The sequence below is a fragment of the Manis pentadactyla genome, chromosome 7 (genome assembly GCF_030020395.1).
Source record: "Manis pentadactyla isolate mManPen7 chromosome 7, mManPen7.hap1, whole genome shotgun sequence".
Taxonomy (NCBI): Eukaryota; Metazoa; Chordata; class Mammalia; order Pholidota; family Manidae; genus Manis; species Manis pentadactyla.
In genome coordinates this window covers 26,043,078-26,070,810 of record NC_080025.1, presented here as the reverse complement: position 1 = coordinate 26,070,810, position 27,733 = coordinate 26,043,078, and the positions used below count along the sequence as shown (strand labels likewise).

Genomic DNA, 27,733 nt, shown 5'->3' with positions numbered 1-27,733 from the left:
CTACTAAATCTTGAATGTGGCGGCGGCGGCGCCTGCAGCTACAGCGCAGCCGCCGGAGTTCTGTGTTCTCCCCGAGGGCCCAATGGTTGCTTTCGCCCCGGGCCGCGGCGGAGGCCGCGCGGGGCCGTGTTTTTGATCTTCACAGTCCGGGTCGCCGCCTCGGGAGTGCTTCTGCTTTCCGGGCGTCCTGTCGTCTCTCAGGCTCTCGACCGTGCGGCGCTGTGACTGCTGGCCGCGGACCCACGTGCAGGCGGCGGCGGCGGCACTTTACTTACTCCCGAGGCGCGGGGCCGAGTGCTCGGGGAGCCGGGGAGCCCGCCGCTCCGCCTCGCCCGACCTCGCGCGGCCGGGGCGGCGCAGGGTTCCACCCGGTCGCCCCCTCTTGGCTCCACCCGCGACCCCTCAATGACTAGGAAATATAGGACATGCTAGGATGGGGTAATATAGAAGGCAAAGCCAACCCAAAGGCCTGGGGAGACTTCCTGGAGCGGATGGCATTTAGGCAGGCATCTAAAGGATGAAAGGGAATTGGCCAATGAAGAGATGGACCTGCTTCAGGCAGATGGTGCAGCATAAGCCAACACCCATATGCCCCAAATAATGGCTGGAATACAGGACACCTGGGAGGGAGTGGTAGAGTTAAGACTGGAGCTAGATAGTGGGCATGGGCTAGGCCATGTGGGACCTTACACGCCATGCTAAGTTCAGACTTTATCCTTAGAGCAATGGAGAGTCATTCCAAAACTTCCATTTGAAGCATGTATATGTTATCAAGGGCAAGGAAAGGGAAACGTGACCAGTTCCTTACCTTGACAAATACCATATTGTCCTCTTCATCTCATTACGCTCTCTTCTCTCTCTCTCTCTCTCTCTCTCTCTCTCTCTCTCTCTCTCTCTCTCTCTCTCAGCACTGGCAGAAAAGAATTTCTCATCTTTTGCAGTTCTCTCTCACCCAGAATCACCTTCCAAAGTCTCTCTCTGTCCTTTAGTCCTCCACCCCTCTTTTCTGAATGTATCTTCACTGGTAAAAAAAATTTCAAAGCACCTATTGTCAGTCCTCATGCTAAGTATGGGGGATATAATGGCAGGTGAACACCCACGCCACCTGATCTGTGAGCATTCACAGCTCTGTTACTGTTCCTTAAAGAAAACCCCAAATAAGGAAATGATAGATATTTTCCCTTGGGTAAAGAACAGAAGTTTAGAAGCACACAGCAACTTTTTTCCCACAAAAAAATAACTCAAATGATTTCACTCATCTGTGGAGTGTAACAACAAAGCAAAAACTGAAGGAACAAAACAGCAGCAGACTCACAGAACCCAAGAATTGACTGACAGTTACCAAAGGGAAAGGGCCTGGGGAGGTTGGGTGGGAAGGGAGGGAGAAGGGGGAAAACGGGGCATTATGATTAGCACACATAATGTAGAGGGGTGGGGACATGGGAAAGGCAGTATATACCGACAAGACAAGTAATGATTCTATAGCATCTTACTACACTGATGGACAGTGACTGTAATGGAGTATGTGGGGGGGACTTGATAATAGAGGGAGTCTAGTAACCATAATGTTCAAGTAATTGTACATTAACAATATCAAAATTTAAAAAATAGAATACCTCAGAGACTACAGATCTGGGTTGAAATGGATTACTGGCTCGTGTGGAAGCCCTGGTGACATGACGACAAATATTTAGGCAAGTTATAAGCTGATGTGTGAAGGCCATGGCGGTCTCTTAGCTTCCCCATCTCCTCTCCCTGCTTCACTCAGAAATGTTTTGTGAAAATTTTTCAAACTGCTGTAGTATACTGTCACACCAGAGGCACGTTTCCAGGAAAAGAGGTGGCTGCAACTTCTCTGCCACCACAGACATGAATGTTTCTCAGTTATTTATATCCCACAGCACGTGACCAACAACACACACCTGAAGGCTTTAGAGAGCAGGAAAGGAGGGTGGGACAGGTGAGAGGCGACTTAGACGCACGGCTGGCAAAAGAGGAGACATGAAGTGGGGAGAACATAACATGCAGGCAGTTTTCATAGGATTCAATGAGGAGGCATATTAATCGAATCAATTTCACAGGGTAATTCACATCCCATGGGTGGTATGGATCGAGGGCTGATACAATGGGAGGCGGATTCTTTGTAAGCTTATAACAGTTAATCCGTGAGTATTTACTGACTTCCTTTGTACTAGACGCACAGAGATACAAAAGAACAGAAATCCAATAAGGATGGGAGAAGGTTTGTTTTCTTTTAACTGCATGCTACTTGTTCCAGCTCCGCTTGGGAGGGGCTACTGATGCCCGGGTTGCAGGAGCTGATTCCTGAAAGATGCTCAGGGTCCGTTCTCCTTCCCTGTAGCATCTCTCCTGCCATTCTGGGACTTCCTCACACTTACCAAACCCTTAGAGAGTTGAAATGTGACTGCAGATACCAAGATACGGACACTTTTTTACCAAGGAGCTGTTGGGACCCAGCTTCTATCCACCAGGGACTCATCCTGCCAATGGGAGTACTGGGGAACTTTATTTCTGAATTGAAAGTGCATTTGAGGTCATGTTCCCAAACCTGGCTGTCCATCGGAATCCCTGTGGGAGCTCTTAAAACTGATATTCGTGGCTTAATACCAGACCTTCTGACAGACTCAGAATTTTCAGGGTACCAGAATCCTAAATGTTTTTAAGCTTTCAGGGTGAGTCCTATGCAACCAGTCTTTGAATGTGTCGGGGAGAGACTCAATACAACTCATGCTATGTTGTTGACTCTAACCAGTTTCCCTTCTGAGTTTTGATTCAATTCAACAATTATCAGTTGAACATCTTCCAAGTGTTATTTGGGGACCACTAATAAACATGGTTGGCTCACGTTAAAAATTTTTTTCTAAATGTAGATGAACAGTTATAGTCTTTAAACTGTTCAGCCCTTCACAAGGACTCAGTAGTCCCTGCTTATCCAAACTTTTGCCTCCTGTGCTTTCAGTTACCTGCGTTCAGCTGTGGTCCAGAAGCAGACGGCCCACTTTCTGACATACCATGAGGTCAGTAATAGCTTAATGTTCTCCAGTGATGCCAGAGTCATTCACCTCGCTTCATCTTATCACATAGGCATCTTAACTCACATCCTCACAAGAAGGGTGAGGACGGTACAAGATATTTTGAGAAAGATCATATTCACATAACTTTTATTACAATATGCTGTTGAAATTGTTCTGCTTTACTATTAGTTAATTGTTGTTAACCTCATACTGTGCCTAATTTATAAATGAAACTTTATCATGGTTGTGTGTATATGGGAAGAAGCATAGTGTAAATAAGGAGTTTGGTCCTATCTGTGGTTTCAAGCATCCACGGGGTTCTCAGAGGCTGAGTCTGTCAGAAGGTCTGTGGATAAGGGGCCTCTTGCATTATTTAATGACTACAGCACCCAAGGAGGTGAATACTGTTATTATCCCATTTTAAAGATGGATGCTCTGAGGGTTACATAGCTTAAATAACTTGACTGAGTCATGTCAGGATTTGCATCCAGGTCACTATACCCAAGAACCTTATGTCCTAACTTCTCAGCCTGCTGAATCTCTGTACATCTAATAAAGATGAGGCTTCGAAGGAAATACTGTCCAATACTGTGCGGTGCATCATTTACAAAATTGGAAAACTTACTAAATTTTGGGGTAAAATGCTCTTTAAGTGGACTACTTGCCTACAATTTTTGTAAGTTAAATTAGTGAGCAATGTGTAAGCTCCATTCAAAGGTAAGAATTGGAATTTAAAATACTGCTGGATTACATATTTATGAATATGAGCAGACAGTTGCTTTTTTCATATAGGGAGCTATGAATACAGCCAAATATAGACACCTATGATTTTTCCCCAAAAACTTATCCTAAAATTCCTACTTTGATGTAATTTAAGTGATTTATGTTTACATCAATGATGTGGTGATTATGCACCTCAGGGTTAACAGGTCTTAAGTTATCTTCTAAATTTGCATGTGTCCAATAAAAGCAAATAATACAATGACCTTGATGCAAGTGACATACTTTACTGAATTTTGAGAAACACTGTATATAAGCAAAGAAGAGTTCCCTCAATTATTTTTTTTAATTTTGGTATCATTAATCTACAATTACAGAAAGAACATTATGTTTACTAGGTTCCCCCCTTCACCAAGTCCCCCCTACATATCCCTTCACAGTCACTGTCCATCTGCATAGTAAGATGCTGTAAAATCACTACTTGTCTTCTCTGTGTTGCGCAGCCCTCCCCGTGTCCCCCACGCACTATACATGCTAATCATAATGCCCTCTTTCTTTTTCCCCGCCCTTATCCCTCCCTTCCCACCCATTGTCCCCAGTCCCTTTCCCTTTGGTAACTATTAGTCCATTCTTGGGTTCTGTGATTCTGCTGCTGTTTTGTTCCTTCAGTTTTCCTTTGTTCTTATACTCCACATATGAGTGTAATCATTTGGTACTTGTCCTTCTCTGCTTGGCTTATTTCACTGAGCATAATACCCTCTAGCTCCATCCATGTTGTTGCGAATGGTAGGATCTGTTTTTTTCTTATGGCTGCGTAATATCCATTGTGTATATGTACCACATCTTCTTTATCCTCTCATATACTGATGGACATTTAGGTTGCTTCCATATCTTGGCTATTGTAAATAGCGCAGCGATAAACATAGGGGTGCATCTGTCTTTTTCAAACCGGAGTGCTGCATTCTTAGGGTAAATTCCTAGAAGTGGAATTCCTGGGTCAAATGGTATTTCTATTTTGAGCATTCTGAGGAACCTCCATACTGCTTTCCACAATGGTTGAACTACTTTACATTCCCACCAGCAGTGTAGGAGGGTTCCCCTTTCTCCACAACCTTGCCAACATTTATTGTTGTTTGTCTTTTCGATTATGGCAATCCTTACTGGTGTGAGGTGATATCTCATTGTGGTTTTAATTTGCATTTCTCTGATGATTAGCGATGTGGAGCATCTTTTCATGTGCCTGTTGGCCATCTGGATTTCTTCTTTAGAGAACTGTCTATTCAGCTCCTCTGCCCATTTTTTAATTGGATTATTTGCTTTCTGTTTGTTGAGGCATGTGAGCTCTTTATACATTTTGGATGTCAATCCTTTATCGGATCTGTCATTTATGAATATGTTCTCCCCTACTGTAGGGTACCTTTTTGTTCTACTGATGGTGTCCTTTGCTGTACAGAAGCTTTTTAGCTTGATATCGTCCCACTTGTTCATTTTTTCCTTTGTTTCCCTTGCCCGGGGAGATATGTTCATGAAGAAGTCACTCATGTTTATGTCCATGAGATTTTTGCCTATGTTTTTTTCTAAGAGTTTTATGGTTTCATGACTTACATTCAGGTCTTTGATCCATTTGGAGTTTACTTTTGTGTATGGGGTTAGACAGTGATCCAGTTTCATTCTCTTACATGTGGCTGTCCAGTTTTGCCAGCACCATCTGTTGAAGAGACTGTCATTTCCCCATTGTATGTCCATGGCTCCTTTATCATATATTAATTGGCCATATATGTTTGGGTTAATGTCTGGAGTCTCTATTCTGTTCCACTGCACTGGTCTGTGGCTCTGTTCTTGTGCCAGTACCAAATTGTCTTGATTACTGTGGCTTTGTAGGAGAGCTTGAAGTTGGGGAGCGAGATCCCCCCCCACTTTATTCTTCCTTCTCAGGATTGCGTTGGCTATTCAGGGTCTTTGACGGTTCCATGTGAATTTTTGAACTATTTGTTCCAGTTCATTGAAGAATGCTGTTGGTAATTTGATAGGGATTGCATTGAATCTGTATATTGCTTTGGGCAGGATGGCCATTTTGACGATATTAATTCTTCTTAGCCAGGAGCATGGGATGAGTTTCCATTTGTTAGTGACCTCTTTAATTTCTCTTAAGAGTGTCTTGTTGTTTTCAGGGTATAGGTATTTCACTTCCTTGGTTAGGTTTATTCCTAGGTATTTTATTCTTTTTGATGCTATTGTGAATGGAATTGTTTTCCTGATTTCTCTATTAGGTTCATTGTTAGTCTATAGGAAAGCTACAGATTTCTGTGTGTTAATTTTGTACCCTGCAACTTTGCTGAATTCCAATATTAGTTCTAGTAGTTTTGCAGTGGAGTCTTTAGGGATTTTTATGTACAATATCATGTCATCTGCAAATAGTGACAGTCTGACTTCTTCTTTACCAATCTGGATTCCTTGTATTTCTTTGTTTTGTCTGATTGCCGTGGCTAGGACCTCCAGTACTATGTTGAATAACAGTGGGGAGAGTGGGCATCCCTGTCTTGTTCCTGATCTCAGAGGAAAAGCTTTCAGCCTCTCGCTGTTCAGTATGATGTTAGCTGTGGGTTTATCATATATGGCCTTTATTATGTTGAGGTACTTGCCCTCTATACCCATTTTGTTGAGAGTTTTTATCATGAATGGATGTTGAATTTTGTTGAATGCTTTTTCAGCATCTATGGGGATGATCATGTGGTTTTTGTCCTTCTTTTTGTTGATGTGGTGGATGATGTTGATGGGTTTTCGAATGTTGTACCATCCTTGCATCCCTGGGATGAATCCCACTTGGTCATGGTGTATGATCCTCTTGATGTATTTTTGAATTCGGTTTGCTAATATTTTGTTGAGTATTTTTGCATCTACATTCATCAGGGATATTGGTCTGTAGTTTTCATTTTTGGTTGGGTCTTTGCCTGGTTTTGGTATTAGGGTGATGTTGACTTCATAGAATGAGTTTGGGAGTATTCCCTCCTCTTGTATTTTTTGGAAAACTTTAAGGAGAATGGGTGTTATGTCTTCTCTGTATGTTTCATAAAATTCCAAGGTAAATCCATCTGGCCCGGGGGTTTTGTTCTTGGGTAGTTTTTTAATTACCAATTCAATTTTGTTGCTGGTAATTGGTCTGTTTAGATTTTCTGAAGCATAGATCTTAATGAATAACTATATCATCTGTTACCACTTGGAAGACAGGAATAGGTCATTTATTTCACATCCCCCTATGACCCCTTCGTGTTTTCTCTTCCTTTCGGTCCTTACGCAGTGAGTTTTTTGTTCCCATCCTCTTTGGCGATGCAGGACGTTCCCCAGTAAAATTAATTTCCTTAAGATCTCCCTGGGAGTTTCAGTTAAAACCCATTGAGTTTTAAGTACTAAGAAAGTGGAGAAACCTAAAAACAACACGGAGTGAAGGACACCTACCACCCACGTGAGCTCCCCTGGCAGCCGCTGTGGGCAGAGGCTCATCAAAAGGGACCAAGTCTGAGCCTCTGCATCCCCATCTGTGGTGAGGCGTCCTGTGTGCGCCCGCACGAGCCTGTAACCGAACGGGAAGTCACAGCCTGGAGCGTTGTCTCTCTTGCTCAGTTCCCTCCATGCTGGCCTCAGGCAGGACTTAGGACAGGTGCGGTCCTGGGGGATGTCCTGGGGGTCCTGTCTCTCTCTCCCTGTACAGAAGTGGGTGTGAGGCCACGCAGGTTATCCTCATGGCTAAGGCACAATTTGGGGTGTGGGCTCCCAGCACACATCCTACTGCAGCCCTGGAGCTCAGACTGAAGGGGGCCATGGCGATGGAGGCCGGCGCTCAGTGTGAAAGCCTCACATCGGAGTCCTGGTGTCGGGAGCAGGACCCAGGCCCTCCTCTTACGGCTGTGTTCCCAGGGACTCCGCTCCTGACCTGCCTTGTGTTTGGCAGAGGAGTGGGGGCCTGTCATAAGTCTGGCTCCTCCTGGTCCACCGTGGAGGGGGAGCCCTGTCTCTTCTCCCCATGGGCAGCACGGGGTAAAGCCTGGACGATGTGTATCCCCTGCAGTGCACATGCCCTGGGAAGTCCAGCCACTAATTCTCCATGCAATTTTCCCCTAGGAGGGTTCAGGGCCCTGTGCTTGGAATTGGAGTTCTGAGAAGTGAATATGGGGACTGTTGTGTCCCACCCATACCCCAACCAGGGCCATTATCCTTGATGGCAAAGATTTTCTACAAATACACTGGGAGGATGGAGCCCACTGAGATCCCTACCAGTTCAGGGTGATGGCTGCCTGGTGTGTGAAAAATAAATGTGCAGACTTCAATGTTAATATTGAGCCCAAATAACCTCAATCATAAGGTTCATGTCAGGTGAAAATGTTCTGTTTTGAAAAAGAAGAAGAGCCCTAACTGAAGATTGTAAACAGAAACCCTCCCTCCCCTGCCCCAGCTCAGGTTCCAGAATCCTGGTAGCCATGCTTACTCCTCCAGGCAGAGGAATGCAAGAGGCTAGGGTGGGGTATGGAGCTCTCCAGTCACAGGGACCCCAGATGCTCAGGCATCCTCACCTACTTACTCCGGGGAGAAGCACTGTAAGGCTCAGATGCTCCCAAACATGCAAAGCTCATCCCAGCTGACGACTGTTAGGAAAGCATAAAACCTAGATGTGATTTATTCCCGCCAGGATGTTTAAACATTTTAACAGTAAAGTATTAACAAAGGGCACCATGGTGGAAGATGCTCAGGCTGAGAGTGGGGGTTGGGGTGAGGGAATTGGTAAGGGCCTGGCTATACCTGTTTGATTTGAGTTTTTTAAACCTACCAATAAGATTAAGACAAATGGAAAGATATAACTGGCTTAGGCGACGTCAGAAAATAATGTGGTCCCTGTAGTACTCAGCCAATGAGGAACCAGGGGAGGGACTCGCACTAGGAGATAAATTACTGGTGCCAAACTCCCCAGGTGTGCCTGCCCACCAGACTCCCGATCTTGCGAGACCGTCATTAAAGCCTCGCTCCGCTGTTGTCTTTGTCTCCGTGTCCACTTATTGAATTTGGACCAGTGAGTGTGTTTCTCACACGACCACACGGCAAAAACACAGGAATGAGCAGGGGAAGGTCCCTTATACCAGAGGGCACCCTGTGGTGTCAAAGAGAATGGGAACATAAAACTCACTGTGCAAGTGTTACGGAAAACCGGAAAACCTGGACTGGATTGCTGACAGAAGAACCAAGAGGCACTCAGAGGTCTTGGAGGAGGAGGTTTATTTCACACCTGCGGGCTCAGAGGAGAGTGATCTCAAAAGGTGTGAGCCCCAAGTACAGCAGGGCCACACCTTTTATACATTTACCACAAAGCTAGCGGGGAGTCAGCACGCAGGAAACCACTGCAGTAGGAGCTATTAGGTCACTATAGGTGAATTCAGGATGCTACTTCTATTTTAATCTATTTTTGTAAATGTTACTGGATACCATATTATAAACTAATGGGCTTCCATGACTATGATTAACAAGCTGTTCCCTACCACTGAGTCCTGGTGGGGTCGGGGGCAGGATACACTGTTTCATTGTTACAATCCTAAGCACCCAAGCACCTTGTGAATCCTCTACACTTCTGAAGCCTCAGTAGAAACCCTGTTTCCTTGGCTTCCTTGGCTTCCCACAAACCTGCCAAGAGGGAGAGGGACTTGAGAACTTTCTGAGTATTTCCTCCTCACCTCCGTCCTCATGACTAATTTATTTTATAATGTCAAGTCACTTTCCCAATTTAAAGGATACTGATCATAACTTTTAAACTCTTCAGCTGGAAGTGCATCTGCCTCGCCTCCCGTCAGCTGTTGCTTCACCATCCTGAGCACATCTTGGTGGAAGCTGTCCCGCCCGCCTCCCAGGGCCATCAGAACGAGTGTGCTCACTCTTCACGTGGGGCAGAGGTTTAGCTCAGGGTCCTAGGATGCACACTTCTGGTTATTTCTCTTCTGGCAGACATGCCACACTCCAGGCAGCTGCTTGGCGAGTTGCCAGTTGGTCATAGAATAGGGGAGGGGGCCAGTGCACATGGGCTCCAAACAGGATGATTTTTTGGGGTGAGGATTTGTGTGTTTGTTCTCTGTATGGCTTTTTCCCATATTTTCCAAGAAAGGAGCTAGGCTTCTTAGGTTTATAAGGCCCAAAGACAGAAGGGGCTTAAAGGACAACCTCTCTTCTTGTTTGTTGTATGTGTCTTCACTGAAAATCTGAACTCACCCAAGAGCTTCTAGAGCCGGATGGAGACGCAGTGAGTGCCTCTTCACGGAGAAAGGGAGCTCTAAGGGGAGATAGGGGAGAACCTCCCTGGGGCTGGCTGGGCCTCCAGCAGCGGTGGCTCCTGGGGTGGCCGTCATCAGGGGGCAGTGGCTGAGTGGAGGCTTAGGGAGGGGGTCCTGCCCCCCAGACGTCTAGTCCTGACAGAGTCCTGGGCACGTGACCAGGCAGAGGCTAGCAGAACTGCCAGTTCCAAGGGGCCACGTGGCTGGTCACTGACCATCCACTGTGATCAAGACGGGCTGGAGGCTACGGGGCCTGCCTGGTATTCAGAGGCTGCAAAAGCCTTCCCACTTCCTAGGCAAGGGGATGGGGCTCCTGCAATGGCTGAGACTGAATTTCCTGCCAGCATGGAATGGCAAGCACCCCTGGATTCATGGCTAATTTATTCCTGAGATGGTTGTAAATTCACAGCAGGCCCCAAACACAATTCAGATGGATAAGAAAGCTGATTGTGCCTGATTGCCTTCTTCCTCCTTTCTCTCAAACGGCATTTTTAAGTGTTTCGTGTGACAGACACTGGAGACAGGGATTATAGAGCCCAGCCCGCTCCTCAGAGTGCGTGGTCCAGCAGGGAGACAGCCATATGGTGAGAGGGGTCCCGAGAGAGAGAGGACGTGGGGAGGGATGGAGTCCCGCCTTCTAGGTCTGGGCTGTTGGATTACACGTTGTTACCTTTATGAGCACCTCTGGGGGTTTGAAAGTGGCTAATGGCACACAGTGGGGGCTTCACGAGATATTATCAAGATGTTTAAAAATTGGATTAAATCCTTACCTCCCAAGTCAAGTTCCTCAGGCCTGGAGGTTGCTCCAGCCCTCCATCCCTGGCCAGATAACTGCTGTCACCTGACCCTCTCCTCTACCAGGCCCTGCCTCACACTGGCCCATTAAATCTGGGTTTATTAGGGGCCATCTGGGTATGCATTTGGGGGAAGAGATTCACAAAAACAGAATGAACATCAATGAAGCAAGGACAGACTAAGCACTATTCCTTAAAACTGGACTTAATTCTATTGAAAATAATTCGATGCTACATTTTAAGTTGATTATCCTGGTTTCTGCTAATTTCTTTCTCATTTTTCTTGGGATGCTGGATATTTCTATCCACAGTACTTGGAAATAGAAGAACAGAAAGAATCAGATTTTGAAAATTAATATAGAAATACAGTATTATAGCAGGTATTTGGGGGAGGGAAGAGAATGTAAGTATTTAGCTTACAGATTTTTTTAAAGTGTGGCAAGAGTGTGGATTTCAGACTCAAAACGGTCTTGGACTCAGATCCTACTCATTTCCTATGTGACTTGAGACAAGGTATTCAACATGACCTTCAGTTTTCTGAAACCCACCTTGATGAGTTATCGTGAAGCATAAATGACACTAAGTGTAAAGTGCCCCATGTACCCAGCACCTGCAGCCCCAGCCCCTGATTATGTAAACAGTCAATAGATATTCATTTTCATCTTTCTCTTCACCTCTGTAGTTCCTTTAAGTCCCTCTAAGTTTCTCTAAGTCCATTGGTCCTTCTGCAATGGAATGAAAATATTATTTGACATATAAATACTCAGTATAAAAACCGGTCTGTTGCTTAAAACAACTTTTAGACCAATTTATAGGGTTCAATCATTTTACTCTAAAATCAGCAAAAGTGAGAGTCAAGAGCCTGATCCATAAACACATTCCTGAGAGAGTGTTTTTTAGAAATAGCCTTCTACATCTGATGTACACACTGCCCACCATGTCCTCTCTCATATAATTTGTTATGTTTTCCATCCACTGAAAAAAATTTAAAAAAAATTTTTAAACATGATTTCTGCTACAAAACAAACATTTCAGCTTTTCCTAAGGGTTTTATTTTTTGTTTCTTTACTTCTTTTAAAAATTCTAATACAAGGATTTAAAATAGCTTTTAAAAAAATTATCAAAGGAACACATTAGCAGTATAGAGAACTCGAAAAACAGAACGTGTAAACGAGATTAAAATCACTATAAGTCTTCCATTTGAGGTTGACATTTTAAACATTTTAATCTCTCTTCTTTGTGTTTCTTTCCCAAGGCTTGATTTCTAAACCTCTTTGTGCACAGAATATATCATTCAGGTTTTACACACAAGCTGTGTCCCCTCTAGAATGGCAGGAGTCCTGTTCTAGTCCATCTTCACGAAATCGCCGTAGAGTAGAAATGGGACGTTTATTTTCCCTTGAAAGAGAACTGGCCGCTGGCCTCTCGGCCCTCGGCTGGCCGCTCCTGCTCTGACCTTGCTCTCTCAGGCTTGCCGCGCATTCGGGCCCAGGTCCCTTCCTCCAAAGGGAAGAGGGGACTAGGTACCCTCTCTCGCTACGAGCTCCTGTCCCTGGTCCTTTCTCCCCCTCGCGGTGTCCATCATCTGGAGCTGCTTTGGCCAGCCCCACGGGTGGGGTGGGAAGAAGGCCGTGACCTCTGGCCATGAGAATTCTTAACTTATAACCTTGTGATTCATTTCACATGCAATCAGGAAGCAATAAGAGACACTGATTTTTTATTTGTGTACAGATCTGGCTTTTCCCATTCTGATGTTTCTATCGCACATCTTCAGCATTGACAACAGGCTTCCCAGGCCATTTCTGGGAAGTGTCACAGGGAATAACGGGAGCCTGTATTGTGTGTGATGTGTTAGGTGCGTTTTGAAAACTGAGGGGTTATGAATCTGAGTATTACTGTTTTTAAATCACTTGAAAAGGATTCAGAAGACTAGCCCAGCATCTTGAACGGAAGGCATCTTTTTCTCCTTTGCAGGTAGTGCAAGACTGGAAATTTGTAGCTCAAGTTCTCGACCGCATCTTCCTGTGGCTCTTTCTGATAGTGTCGGTCACAGGCTCCGTTCTGATTTTCACTCCTGCTTTGAAGATGTGGCTGCATAGTCACCACTAGGAACGAGGGTCCTGAGCAATGTACCATAATGAGAAACTCCCCCGTAGAGCTGGCAGCCGGCTGGCCTGTATATACTAACACCCACATGCACGTGCTCAGGTGGAGGGCCTGTGTCATCCTCGGGGAAACTGAGCCCTGATAGTTGTGGGTTTGCCATTAGAGTGAGTTGGGTTTAAGTAAACAGACTCTTCTCAGGCTGCGCCCTGGCTTCCCACAATGCTCCGGAAGGAGTCATATGTCCAGGCCTGAGGTCACGGCCAGGACGCACTAGGACAGTTGCCGGTGGACGGACTGAGGCTCCCAGGAAGCCGGACTGAGGCCACCTAAGGAGGCCTGCCAGGAATCCGAGGAGGTCTCTCAGCCAAGCTGTTCGTCTGGGCCGACTGGGGGTCTCCTGCCTCTCCCGGTGTCCTTGGTGTGGTTTATCCTGAGTTGCAAACTGGTGCTGGATGTTCTGCTTGCATGGCGATGTGAATGAACAAATCTCACCAGCCATGGGGGAAAAACAGCACCTGGGACAACACACCTGAACTCACGAAGGTTCCATGATGCTTGGTAACGAGCATCACCCCAAACACAACATTCCTTACAAATGATCTGGTCTCGCCCCAATGTGGTAACCTCTTCGTGGATTATCCATAACATTATAAAGGGGCTTTTGGTTTTTGCCAAAAAATTAGCATTCTCTTACCACCAGAATCATCTTTCCAATTCCTTCTGGATGCATTTCATCCCCCACCCCCACCACACCCTCTAAGACTCACCAGGAGCCCCTTCAGATGCTTTCTGCCTCCTGAATTGCTACTGCAAATCCTAGGTTTCAGTGTGAAGCAATCATTCTCGTGCCCCGGTATAAATCCAGATCTCTCTGTATTATTTTGAGGTATGTGTCTTATAAACAGTTTGTAGCTGGACTTTAAAAAATCTCAACATAAAGGTTTAACCTTTTCACATACATTGTTTAGTCTTATTCATGCCATTTTATTTTGTGTTTTCTGTATGTTTTCTTGTTCTTTCTCTTTTTCCTCCTTTCAGCTTTGACTGAGTTTGTCTGTTCTTCTTTTCTTATAATGGTTTGAAAGTTATGCATCCATCCATATTAATTGATTAATAAACACAGTTAATGTTTTCTTATCTGTGTTAAGCATTAATGCCTGCAGCAGCCACTCTCTGAATGAAATAATCACTCCTCCTTTCTCACCTTTTATGTTTTGTCTAAATAACCCAGAATTTCAGTTCCAAATGACTAACTTTTTATGTGATGTGTCTCTTTCTTCAGAATAATTTGACAATGCATTTTATCCACAACCACATTATAAACAAAAAACTTGTCTTATTAATTTCTTGGTTCACCACTGTTTTTTATCCTGTTTTCCTCTCATTACTTCAGAGGACCACATCTCAAAGGTCAAACTTTTATTTTTTTATTTTTTTTTTTTTTTAATAATTATTTTTTATTGAAGGGTAGTTGACACACACTATTACATTACATGAGTTTCAAGTGTACAACACAGTGGTAGAACATTTATATACATAATTCTAGGTTCCAGCTATCACCCTACCAGGCTGTTACAATATCTTGACTATATTCCTTATGCTATACCTTACATCCCGGTTACTAATGTATTTTACCATTGGAAGTCTGTCCTTTTTTTTTTTTTTTTTTTTTTTTGTGAGGGCATCTCTCATATTTATTGATCAAATGGTTGTTAACGACAATAAAATTCTGTATAGGGGAGTCAATGCTCAATGCACAATCATTATTCCACCCCAAGCCTAATTTTTGTCAGTCTCCAATCTTCTGAGGCATAACAAACAAGTTTTTACATGTAGAACAAATTCTTACATAATGAATAAGTTACATAGTGAACAGTACAAGGGCAGTCATCACAGAAACTTTCGGTTTTGCTCATGCATTATGAACTATAAACAGTCAGTTCAAATATGAATACTCATTTGGTTTTTATACTTGATTTATATGTGGATACCACATTTCTCTCTTTATTATTATTATTTTTAATAAAATGCTGAAGTGGTAGGTAGATACAAGATAAAGGTAGAAAACATAGTTTAGTGTTGTAAGAGAGCACATGTAGATGATCAGGTGTGTGCCTGTAGACTATGTGTTAATCCAAGCTAGACCAGGGCAATAAAACATCCACGTATGCAGAAGATTTCTCTCAGAACGGGGGGGTGAGGTTCTAAGCCTCACCTCTGTTGATCCCCAATTTCTCACCTGATGGCCCCCCTGCGACTGTGCCTGTCTTAGGTTGTTCCTCCCTTGAGGAATCTTACCCGTCTCTGGCTAACCAGTCATCTTCCGGGGCCATACAGGGAAATGTGAAGTTGGTAAGTGAGAGAGAAGGCTTATTGTTTGAAAAAGTTAACTTTTTACTTCTTTGCATATTTATGCCCTGTGGCTTCTATGCCCAGCATTTGTCTTGAGGTATCTTTACCACTTGGAAGAATTATCATACTCGGTAAATTTGATATGAGGCACGAATTCTATTTAAGGGTTGTAATTAGGAAGGAAGAAGAAAAGCTATAGAAGTAGCAGGCGGAAGAAAACATGGGAAGATTGATTATTTCTTTGATATATCTTCTTGTAGAGTAACTTCAGCATGTATAGGTTTTAAGCTACTACTTAAATTGCACACACACATTAACATAATAGGAGTATAGTTACATAACCAAAGCATATCTGTAATTACCAGCCATCTGCAGTGAAACCAAGAAAACCAGTTAGGCACCTTAGGCATTTGTGAAAACTTATCTATGATATGGTGGATATTGTCCAAATGAACTTGAACAGTCTGAGAGAAATCAGACAAATTAAAACAACCCATTCCTGGGGACTGTTCACATGCCATATGTTCTTTTAACAATAAATAGTTTGTAGTTGTAACACTTTGGAGCGCTACAATTTGCACTTCTCCAAATTCTTGGTTGAGTTCCAACAGTATAGATCCAGTCCAATTTTGTTGTTTTACTGTATGCACAGGCCAGCTTAGATATCTCCTTCCTCATTCCCATGGTCAAAGGTCAAACTTTTAGAAAAGTTTGAATGTCGTAACCTTTCTGAATCCTTGTATTTCTGAAGTTGTAATTTATTCTTCCTTCACAGAATAGGTTGGCTGGGCCTGGAATTCTGAGTTCAAAATCATTTCCCTCGGCCCAAAACAACGTAGTAAAAACAGGGAGGATTCCATCTTGAAAATAAGATTGCATTTAAAAACCCAATTAGTACAGTTTCTTAACATATTCTTTCTTTATTTATTTTTATGAATTCACTATGATTTATTTATCCAGAATCTGCCATCAAGGGACATTTGAGTTGTTGAACATTTTGTACATCTTTTGGTGCATATATTGGGTGTATTTTTACAGGTTAAATATCTTGAGGTAGAATTAGCCAGGTCATTGGGTGGTGTGTATAAATGCAGCTTTAGTAGACATTACCATTCAATAAAGTATTTGTACATATTTACACTCCCAACAGGGGTTGTGAGAGTTTGGTATTGTGGGTCTTTTTCCCTTTAGCTGCTCCGGTGGGAGTGTAGTAGTGTGTAATTTGTTGTAGTGCAATTGCTGCATAAATTAAAGACAATCTCCAAGTCCAGCAAGCAGTCAGGAATTAGTCACAGTGTGGTCTGTCTGCCTAGTGTAATACAGTTTGGCCATCCACACTGATTGATGTTTGTGGAAGTGTATTTTCTTAGATGATGCAATTACAAAGGCAAAATATGCTCATACAGAAATGTGATATGGAAGCATATGCTTCCCCAGTTTTTTCCCCACCTCTGACATACACGTTCACACATGGACACAGCCATTCACCCACTATTTCTGCAGCTTGCTATTCTAATTCAACCATATTTCCTGAATATCTTCTTAGGTCATTTATTTATTTTTTTTAAGCTTAATCTCTTAAAAAAGATTATTATTGTATTGAGGTACCATGATCTATTTGGTCCCATCTACTAAGGTGAGCCTTTGGGTTGTAAGAGCACATTTACTGACTCAAGAAGTAGATCACAACATAAGTGAATAGTTGAAACATAATTGAAACATCACAACATAATTTTTAACTTAACATATTCTTTAACAAACAGGTCTGTCTTACTGTGGAGTCCCAGACTCCTCAGAGCAGTCCAAGCTTTCTAAGGAAAGGGGGATCCAAGGAGCAGAAGCAGGCAGAGCAATGGAAGCTGGGCTATGCTGGGCAGAGGGTGAGTCAGCCTGGCTGATGAAGGGGTGTGTAGGGATGCCTCCGAATTTCACACCTCTCCCAGACAAGCTGCAGGTGGCCACCACCCGGGACTGCACCTGAGCCGCATTGCAAACACATTTGGGATACCAACACGTGTGGCAAATACACGTGAAAAGAGAGCCCAGTCCTCCGTCCTCCCTGGGGTTGCTGAGGAGCTCAAAAGAGCTCAGAGAGGATTCCTCTCTCCCCCAGCCCCCTCTGCTCTGGTGGATGGAAGAGAGAGTTACCAGGGTCCAGGTGCCAGACTTTTCAAGTTCAAAGTTTAGGGTGCTTTCTTCGCTCCCAAGTTTGCTCAACAGCACCACCTACTGTCTCAAAAGTCAGGAAACTGTGGAGAGCCGATGTGTGCGTCAGAGCCTTGCAAATTGAGACATTTAGGGGCAACAAGCTTCCCTCCCACCCTGCCTGTACAGAGACACCCATGTAAGGCAGACGGAGGGAAGGATATCCCAAAGGTCAGCTTTATGTCTTCTTCTCCATAGTCCCTGTCTACTCCCCTCCCACCCGCCTCCATCGAGACCCACCAACTTCCCACAGCTTTGTGCTAATTCCCATTAGCACCACAGCAATTATTCCTCCAACACTAACTTGCCCCTGATAAAATAGGTCCTAGGCCCAAATCCTGTTGTTGAGCTTCTGCACTGCCCACCAGGAAGGGGTGGTTGACTGCACAGGACCATGTAGGGTAGACCTCTAAAAAAGATCTCATGGAGGACATGCTGCCCAGGAACTTTTTTTGCTTTATTTTGTATTAATTTTATTCTTTAATTAATTTTAAAGAATTAAAGTTTAATTATTTTATTAAACAGTTTAATTGTTGAATTATAAAAATTAATTTTTAATGAAGACATGCATAACATAAAAGTTACACTTCCAAATGTTCAGCAGTGGTAAGCCCAGTCAGCAGCTCTCCAGAACTCTCCATCTCAACACCAGCCATATTTTCAACACCATTCCCCTCTCTAGTGTCTCAAGTTCTTGATTGCTGTACATTGTTTTCATTGACACCGTGAGTGAGTCCCCCTCATGGAAATCCACTGTCACTGAGGAAATCTTAAATAAGTGGTTCAGGTATGCGGGGGTTAGGAGAGTGGGGGGATGTATGTCTTCAGGGGACAAGTGTCAGCTACAAGAGGCGCTTTCTAAACTGCCTTCTGAAGACAGGTGTGTGCTGTGTGGAGGGTATAGGCTTGGAGTGTGAACTGAACTGCTGCAGGTCGTTAAGAGACTTGAGGGGTTGTAAATGGGGGAGGAAAATGAGGCAGGTTTTTGCCAGCCAGGGACTTTGGGGGAACAGGGAGGTCTGACAGGGGATTTTGCTGTTTGCCCCATGGGGTAAATTCACTCTCAAGGTCCCTATGACAGCTTCAGCTTTGTAGTATGCAATCAGTTCTGAAGATAGACGATGATGGGGTGAGTTTGCCTCAAGGTGAGAATGAAGAGCCAAGGCTCCTGGTGGGACATATGCCATATTTCTTGAGCTCCCGGGTGCTAGATTGTGTGAGGGCCCAGGAATGTGGCTCCACACAGGGAGCTGACTTAGGACTCTTAGGGAGGATTCAGTCAATGGCACCACTGAGGTGCCAATCCTCTGCACCAACAGATCGGAAGAGCAGCAAATAGCCCCGATTTCTGCAGAACTGTGTAGGATGCCCTATCGCAGCAGGCATTTTCTGGCTCTCACGTTCTATGGTGCAAGAAGTTAACTAATTAATGAAACCACTATTACAAAAATTTGAGGACCTGCTATGTGCCAGTTACAAGCTTGACAAGGCAAATATGTTCCCTGCCCAGTGTTGCATTAAATTGTCAGAGAATAAAATAAAATGAATACAAAATGTGGCAAGAAAGAAAAAAACACTTTTGGTCGGGGGAGGCCTTACCTTGTAGGAGGGTTAAATAAAAGCCTTTCTGAGGGGAGACATTTAAGTCGAGAGCTGAATCCACCCTATAGGAAAGAAGCTGATCTTGCAAAAAGGAGAGTGTTACTGTCGGAACAGACAGTGTGTGCAAAGGTCCTGAGACAGGAAGACTGTTCATATTTGAGAAACTGGAAGAAAACTGGTGTGGCTGGAGTATGGGGAACAAGTGAGAGAATGGCGCTTAAACCTCAAATTGTAGAGTAGGGTGAAGTGCCCATTACAGGTCCATGAGAGGAGTAGGCGAGCACACAGATTGGGCTGCTTAGGAAGACCCCAAAGCCAGGACAGGGTGGAAACCAGGAACAAAAGCAGAGGCCTTATGGGGGCGCACACACACCCCGGATTGGGGCCGAGCCTGGGGCCGCCTCTGCTCGCGGAGAGCTGTTTCCCAGACTGGAAGAAGCGCTCCGGTCCCGGGGCTTCCTCGGGCAGAGTCCGCCCCCACTGGCCGACCAGCCTACTCGCCCGCTACACGCCTTTTTTATTTTACTAGGTCTTGCTTGGACTCACAGCCAATGGAATAGGAAACAAGGCAACCCAGAAACGCTGGATAAAGCTCAGCGCGCTCACCCACAAGCTGCCGGCACGGGCGCCCGCACCCATGGGCAGACACGGGGGCGCAAGGTTCTGGGATCCGCTGGAACCTCTGGAATCCCGGCGTGGCCCCGCGGGGAGAACTTCGGGGTTGCCAGGCACCTTCAGAGGCGGATTCACTGGGAGACGAGATCCTCGACGGCAGGGGGTGGCAGGTCTCAGGTCAGGTCACTCTGCAACGCTTCCTCCTCGGTGCCTCCGCCCCACGCCCCTCTCCAGGTACCTGCAGGCGCCCGGGCCCGCCGGGTGCGCTGGGCAGTCCGCAGGTGGCGGAGAGGAGCCCGACCGCCGCCCGAAAGCGCGCGGCCGCAGCGTCGGTGCCGAAGCCGCGCCGAACCCGGGCGGCGGAACCCGGCCGTTCCCTTGAGCGGCTGATGACGCTGCCCGTCCCTCCACTCGGCTTTCCCTCCTGTCGGTTCCCTTTCTCCTTGCCCGTGGCAGCCCCGCTGTGGGCGGGTGCTCCTCCCTCGCGGAGGGCAGTGTCTGCGCCGAGGGGACGCAGTTTCGCAGCCCCTTCCGCGGGCGGTCCAGTCGGCTCCCGGCGCGTTCACCTGGGAGGCTCCGCTCGGCCCCAGCAGCCTCCCTCCCGGCCCTGCTCTGGGGGTTTATCTGCTCCTTGGGGTTAGGTGCAAGAGCCCTGGGGTGACGGGAATGATAGGGTAACGGAGCGGCCTGGAGGGGGACGGCAGCACCCGTAGCTCGGTCAAACCAAGCCCACGGACTCTTACCAGCTGTGTGACCTGGGTTGGGCAGTTTGCTGACGCTCGCGTGACTGCAAACGAGGAAAATAATAACCTACCTCTTTGAATTGTTATGAGAATTAAATGAGCTGGTGCAAGTTAAGTGCGTAGAACAGGGCAGATTCAGTTCAGCATTCAACAACCATTAGCTATGATAGTAATGGCTATTGTTACCGTCTGGACTCATTGGAAAAGCCAGATGTATTTGCTGAAAATTTACTGTTCAAGACCTATGTTTACAGTGACTTAGGCTGGGTTGCAAAGGAAGACAGGCCCCAAGAACAAAATCTGATAATGCGTTCCCACGCTCATAACTCCACCCCAGGTTGAAGAAATACAAATGGGAAAATTGCCTGCCTCTATTCCTAACAAATCACTACATGCAATCTTTCATATTACCTCTGGCTTATTGCCTGAAATTTTGTCTTCTTTTATCGCCTTTATCTACCTGGCTTTAATAACTATCATTTTAATGGATGCATAATAGTCCACTAAATTGGAACGATCACTTAATTACACTCTTGTTCTTGGACTCTTTAACATGTTTACAATTTTTCATTAGATAATACCATATAATCTTTGTTAATGAAACTATTAAAAGTTAAAATTAGTTTACTTTTTTCTTTATGGTTTATTTCTCCAAAAGCTATGCAAATCTAGTCACTAAGAATCACCTGATAACATATTTTTCAAATAAAAGTAGCTTTCTTATATGAAAGTAATAAAAATCTAAATAGATGTTAGAATAAAAAATGAATATTATTCATAATCCCATCACACAGAGATGCCTTGGAAGCATATCCTTCCAGACTTTTCTAAATATAAACATATATTAATTTTTAATATAATTTGCTTACAAAAAGGAGTCCTATGGTACAGTTTTGTCATTTATTTTTCACTTACGGCATCATGAGTACAATAGCTAACTCTTACTAGGGTCCTTACTATGTACCAGGTCCTGTTCTAAAGTGTTTTAGATATAGTCACTCATTTAATCCTCAATATCTCGATGAGATAGCACCTGATTGATATTCCCATTTAACAGATGAGGAAGTTAAATCCTAGAAAAGTTAAGTGGCTTGCCAAAGGTCACACAAGTAAGAGGAGGAACGGTCCACATACTCAACCCTACTATATGTTTCTGCTTCACTTTATAGGTCATTAAACTGATATGTATTCAGAAGGATAGATATAGTCTAATTTATTTAGCTAATTCTTTCTTGTTAACATTCAGAGTCCAGTTTTTTAATAATATAAAGGTTTGATAATAAACATACTTGCACACACATTCTTGCGCCCTTGTTTATTCCCTTAGGATAAACCCTGGGAAATGGAATTGCTGGATCTAAGCATAACCTACTGAGGCAGGTGGCAAGGAAATACATCCCTCTTTCAGAGAGTGTACATAAAGGAGAATTTCTGCTTAAGAAGTGAGCCAGTACAAATCACTATGTTGTAAAACTGGAAACCAATATAATATTATACATCAACTATACTTCAATTTTTTTTTTTAATGAGCCAATTGTCCTTCCTTTACACCAATAATCTCTTCATCCACTCCATCCACCTGGCCACCCACTCACATGGTCATACCCGAGTCATTAGCATTTCCAGAAAACACACCTTTGCTGAAATACTGATTTCACACTATCTGCCTGTGGACTGTCACCTTCTGCACTACTCTGATTTCAAGACCTGTAATACTAGCCCCCATAACTTTTTCACTTTTTATCACTCCTACCCTTTTTTAAAAAGTCAGGTCTAGTTTGACACAATATCCTGCACATACTTAAAGTGCACAATTTGACATATGTATACACCTGTATGTCATCACTAGGGTCAAGATAGGGACCACACCCACCCCTTCCAGAAGTTTCCTTATGTCCACTGGTAATCCCTCCCTCTCAGGCAACCACCTATCTTTTTGTTGCCACAGATTAGTTTGCATTTTCTAGCATGTTATACCAATGGAATCATAAGCATGCTCTCTTTTTTGTCCAGTTTCTTTTACTCAGCACAATTATCTTGAGGTTCATTCACATTGTATATATCCAGAGTTCATTCATTTTTATGGCTGAATACTGCTCCACTGCATAGATATACCACTATTTGTTAATCTATTTAAATCCATTCACCTGTTGATGGACTTTTGGGTTGTTTGTGATTACTGGCTATTACAAATAAAACTGCTTTGAACATTTGTGTATGATTCTATATGGACATATATTTCCCTTTTATCTATTTCACTAAATGCCTTTAGTGAAATAGCTGGATCATATAAAAAGTATATGTTTAACTCTTTAAAAAATTGCAAAAATGTTTTCCAAAGTGATTATATCATACATTTCCACTAGCAGTGTGAGAGTTTCAGTTGCTCCACATCCTTGTCAACACTTAGTATGGTCAGTCTTCTCATTTGTATTTCCTTAGTGACTATTGATGTTGAGCACCTTTCCATATGATTTATTTGCCCATGTTAAGGTATTTCTTTTCTAAATTCCTGACATATTTACTATCTACATAATCTATTGTGACTTACTACATCCAGCCTTGAAATGTTACTTCACTGTGTCATGTGAGCAAGGCTCATCTCCCAACTAGCCTGGAAGCTTCTGGAGAACAAGGACTAGGTTGTACGTGTTTTTTGCATTCTCTTTGATGCCCAGATGTGATGGTCTGAATGCATGTGTCCCCTCAAAATGCATATGTTGAAACCTAATCTCCCATGTGATGGTGTTTGGACATGCTTAGGTCATAAAGGTGGAGCCCTTGTGAATGGAATTTTAGTACCCTTATAAAAGAAGCCCCAGAGAGATTCCTCACTCCTTCCACCATGAGAGGTTACAACTAGAAGGTGCTGTTTATGAACCAGGAAGAGGGCTTCCATCAGACATGGAGTCTGTTGACACCTTGATCTTGGACTTCCCACCCTCCAGAACTACAAGAAAGACACTCCTGTTGTTTAAAAGCCACTCAGTCTATGGCATTTTGTTACAGTAGCCTGGAAGGACGAAGAGACCAGATCAGGACCTTAACATAGTAGATGCTTAATACATATGAGATGGCCAGTGAAGGTAGACATTCCCTTCTCCTCTGGGCCTTTTGTTTCGCTTTTGGCTGAGACCAGACCAGTGCTTCGTAAATAGATGGAGAGAGAGAGAGTGCTTTGCAGATAAATGAATTGTAGCCATGAATAATCAGCACAGGATTTTGCAACTAAAGCTTTCATTCCAATCAAAAATCAGTTACATTCTGGAGACATTTCCCTGAGCCCTTTGTGACGAGGACAGCTTCACTGATGCTCTGAGTTATGTAATCTATGTTTGAGGCATTGATACAGGTGAAGTTGATCTGACCATTCTTGGGGATGTAGATGTGCTTTCTCTTGACCAGGTACTCCACCTGTTGGGCTGGTGATAATCACTATTTCAGATCCTGGGACAACCACCTCTAACCATCCCCAGCCCAGGGTGAATCATGGGGGACAGGGAGTGGCAGCATTTCTGGGGATTCAGAAGGGTCGTTAAAGCAGCTCCACTTTCCTCAGGAAAGAATCAAAATCTGGAGTGAAGCTAGGGACTGGTGACCTGGTCAGTGAAGTTTAATGTTTAAATATAAGCCCAAGATTCGAAAGAAGGGAGCTACCCCTTCCAGACACTTACAGTCAAGTCCAAGATAGCCATGGATCCCATTCTGCTCAGTGATGTGATCCCAGGAGCCGGGGGTGCCCAGGAGCTGGAGCTTCCCCTTCACCTTTTCCTTGATGAGCATGATGTTCCCCACAACCCCTATCAGACTCTGCTTCCTGCCAAAGGAAAGACAGTAAGAAATTAGAACGTTAGGTCTCCTGCTCACAGGTCAACCTCCTCATTGACATTCCACTTTTTTTCCCTTCAAAAGCCCCCAGCCAGAGGTCCAGAGGTCATGGAGCTGGGGATCTGGGATAGTTATGGATGGGAGGTGGGGTTCAATCCCTACTCATTTAAGAAAACCAAGCAGACTCTTAGCAGATTTTGCCAGAGTAGCAAGGCCTTGATGCTTCCTAACCTCCTCCTGCAACCTGGAAGAGTTCAAATAATTCAACAGCCTGTGTCCAAAAAAAAACGTTCTGTTACCCATTCCACCAAGAGAGGGCAGCCCTAGACATAGCCCCTGCTATTGGTACACAGTGGGGCCTCAGGAAATGTTGATGAATGTTTGGAATAAAGAGGCAGCTATCCAGGGGAGAAGCACCTAGCAGCTTCCCATGCATCAGCAACTCTGTAGGTGTCTGGAGGCTCCGCATCCCTTCCTGCCCCTGCCCTTCGCCCGTACCATTCTTCCTGCAGAGCAGGGTTACAGAGGATGGAGGTGATAATGCGAGCACCCGTGGTAGGAGGGTTTAGCCACAAGGCCTGGGCCAAGTTCATCAGCTGCGAGAGGACGCATAGCAGGAGCTGGTTGTTGAGCGCCACCACGGCAAGGATCCCGACTTCTTCATCTGTAGCATCAGGACCAACAGCCTCACTCTCCATCTCACTTCCATTCCCAGGGCCTCCCCTACGACTCTGCCTCCAGCCTTGCGGAAGAGAGGCTTGAACTACCCGGCCTCAGCCCAGCCCAGTCAAGCTGGTATCCAGGTCCCAGGAAGTTGCCAGAAACTCTTCTTCCAGAAAAAGTAGCCAGAAGTAAGACTCTTAAAGGTGGCAGGGACTTGAAACTCCTACCCTTTCATCCCATAGTGGAGCAAACAAGAGGCCTAAGGGGGATAAATGATTCAACCACAGTCAGTTTTAGTGGCTGAGTTGAGACAGAACACAGGACCTGACTTCTATCTCAGTGCTCTTCCCTTCTGCCTGTGTGGTGCTCTTTCTGGAAGCCTCGGCTTCCACATTGTTTGTGCCATGAGAGTGGCACCCTTAGGCACCAGGCCCTCCCTTCCCCTTCTGCCCATACCATACCATAAATGCCAAAATTCCTGGACAGAGACTGGCTGCAGAAGAACTCAAAGCCTTGGGACACGAAGTATTGCAAGAACCTAGTATCTTCTTCCAGGTCACCGGTGGTTAAACCTTGACAGGGAATGTCAAAAAATGGGAATATCTGCTTCCTCTGTTGGAAAAAAGAAGGATGAAAATGGTGACAGGTGAGGAGATGGTGGAAGGCAAGAGAGAGGAAAGTCAGGCAGGATGTCAGGCTCACCTTCATGGAGGCCATGAACTTTGCCCACTGATTCGGTGTCATCTTGCAGCTGCTAATGTTCCCGATCACAAAGATACAGCCACGGGGGGCCTCCTGCAGGTAGAGACTGTCCTATCAGGCATGTCCCCCACCAAGTGCTGTGACACTAGAACATTCTCAGGGGACATGATCCCGTGTTGGTTTCTACTCACAGGCTTGGCAACTCCAAGCCTAAAAATGGCCTTGCATGTCTCACAGGGTGGACGGGAGGGAAAGGACCGTAGAACGGTCAGTTGGGTATGAGGAAAGTGTCAGAGAGGGTCCTTCTACCTCCACCACATCAAGGAGCATGTTGGGGTCCATGCACAGCTGCTGGGGGTCCCAGAAGGAGTATTCGTAAACTGTAAAGCCCATGTCCTGGAAGACGAGTCCATGCAGCTCTGTGGAAACACAGCCCCCCAACCAGCTGGTACAGAGGAAATGGAGAGATGGAGGCAGACTTACAGAGAACGGGGCTGAAGGTCACTGCCTGGAGGTAGGATGATAACAGGAAAAGGACAAGCAAATGGAAAAAAAAAGGTGCCTCCACCATTTTTCTCATGACTGACAGTGAGATGCAAGACCACGAAGATCGTACATGGGGTGGGAATCAGGGATGGGGGACAGAGATCTTCTGTCACGCTCCCCTTGCCGAACACCCACCTTTTTTAGAAGAAATGATGTAAACTATTTGGGAATCTCGATGCCAAGTTTTGAGGAACTGGGCCCCAAGCTGGATGGCACCGCTGTCACCAACTGTGTGCACGCCCCCTGCCTGCCAGCCAAAGAATAAGCAGAAATAACACTTTAATAGAGTAAAGGTGAGCCTAGTACAACCTGAGAGTCCGGTCATTCTTCACTGGAAGAGCTCGCACATCGGCAGTGTGAGCTGGGGCAGAGAGCGTGGCTTCGGGCTCTGATCCTGGCTCTGCCATCTGGGGACTAAGACTTTGGACTCTCTGAGTCTCAGCTGTGTCCTTTGTCAATGCAGGGGGCCCACCAAGGTCCCTTTCTGCTTTAGGATAGCACAGCCCTCCATCTCCCCTCCGCGTGTCTGGGGAGAAGGAGAGGACCCGCCTTCTTACCCTGTTCTCCAAAATAACTTCGTTGTACTTTCCAAAGAGGAGCTGCAACGAGGCCTCGATGAATGATTTCATGCCCATCACTGGCTGGTACTCATGGTTGAGGGAGGGATCCTGCGCCATCTGCAGTCGGATCTTGGGGACCACAGAGGAAACCCAGGGCTGGCCTTCGTGGGTCATGCAGACTGTGTGGGAAACCACAGGGGGCGTTCCGGATGGCCGGGGCCTCCAGGTCTGCGCTCTGCAGACCGCCCGCAGACAGCAGCTCTGCCCTGGCTTTCTCAGGGCTTTGGAAAATTGCCTAAGAGAAGACAATTTCCCTTTCCCCAGCCCCTTGACAAAAAGAATGTGCTGTTAGCGAATGCGTGTAATTTTTGTCTTTTCCAAAGGCAACTGAAACCTATGCCATTTGAAAGGGCGAAAATGATATACAATGTGGGAGTTACAGACACATGCGACTAAGCAAAGGGACACTGACTCTCACAGTGTCAAGGCCTGGCCGCCTATCAGGAGAGTCCACCTCAGGAACCATTCTTGGTCCGAGAGAGAGAGAGGGGAGAGGAAATAGGCTGAAGACAGCGCAGGGCCCATGCAGGTCCTGGAGCATAGAGCTCGGGGAGAGCACAGAGCTCTTACCAAATGCCAGGAAGCCCGCAGAGCAGAGCAGGGGACCCAGCGTGACCAGGGCACTTTGGCTTCTTTGAGGACAGCTCTGTGAACGGGAGCAGGCCTCTCCACCTGCGGAGGCTGGGTGATCTCCCGATTCCTCCGGGGTGGTGGGTACTGCCCTCTTCGAGGCAGTTAGGAGGTACTAGTCTTACATGCCCCAACTATTAGGCAGCTACCTCTGTAGGCCAGGAATGCCTTGTTGGGGTAATCGTCTTGCTTGTAGGTCTTTAACAGGCTGCCTTCTAGCTTCTGCGCTGGGGGCACATCCCTAAACCCTGAAAGGGTGGGCAT

The 27,733-nt window shown here is 45.3% G+C and overlaps 1 protein-coding gene across 1 annotated transcript; it reads right to left on the bottom strand.

Moving 5' to 3' along the window:
* Positions 1–3: 3 nt before the first annotated feature.
* GOT1L1 (glutamic-oxaloacetic transaminase 1 like 1) lies at positions 4–27,733 on the bottom strand. Its single transcript, XM_057504951.1, has 12 exons — positions 27,619–27,733; positions 26,777–26,958; positions 26,355–26,466; positions 25,983–26,092; positions 25,674–25,766; positions 25,433–25,583; positions 24,807–24,972; positions 24,155–24,297; positions 23,753–23,902; positions 19,976–20,235; positions 19,729–19,854; positions 4–225 (listed from the first exon to the last, which is right to left on the bottom strand). The coding sequence occupies exons 1-12, from the start codon at positions 27,731–27,733 to the stop codon at positions 4–6; spliced, it is 1,830 nt and encodes a 609-aa protein (XP_057360934.1).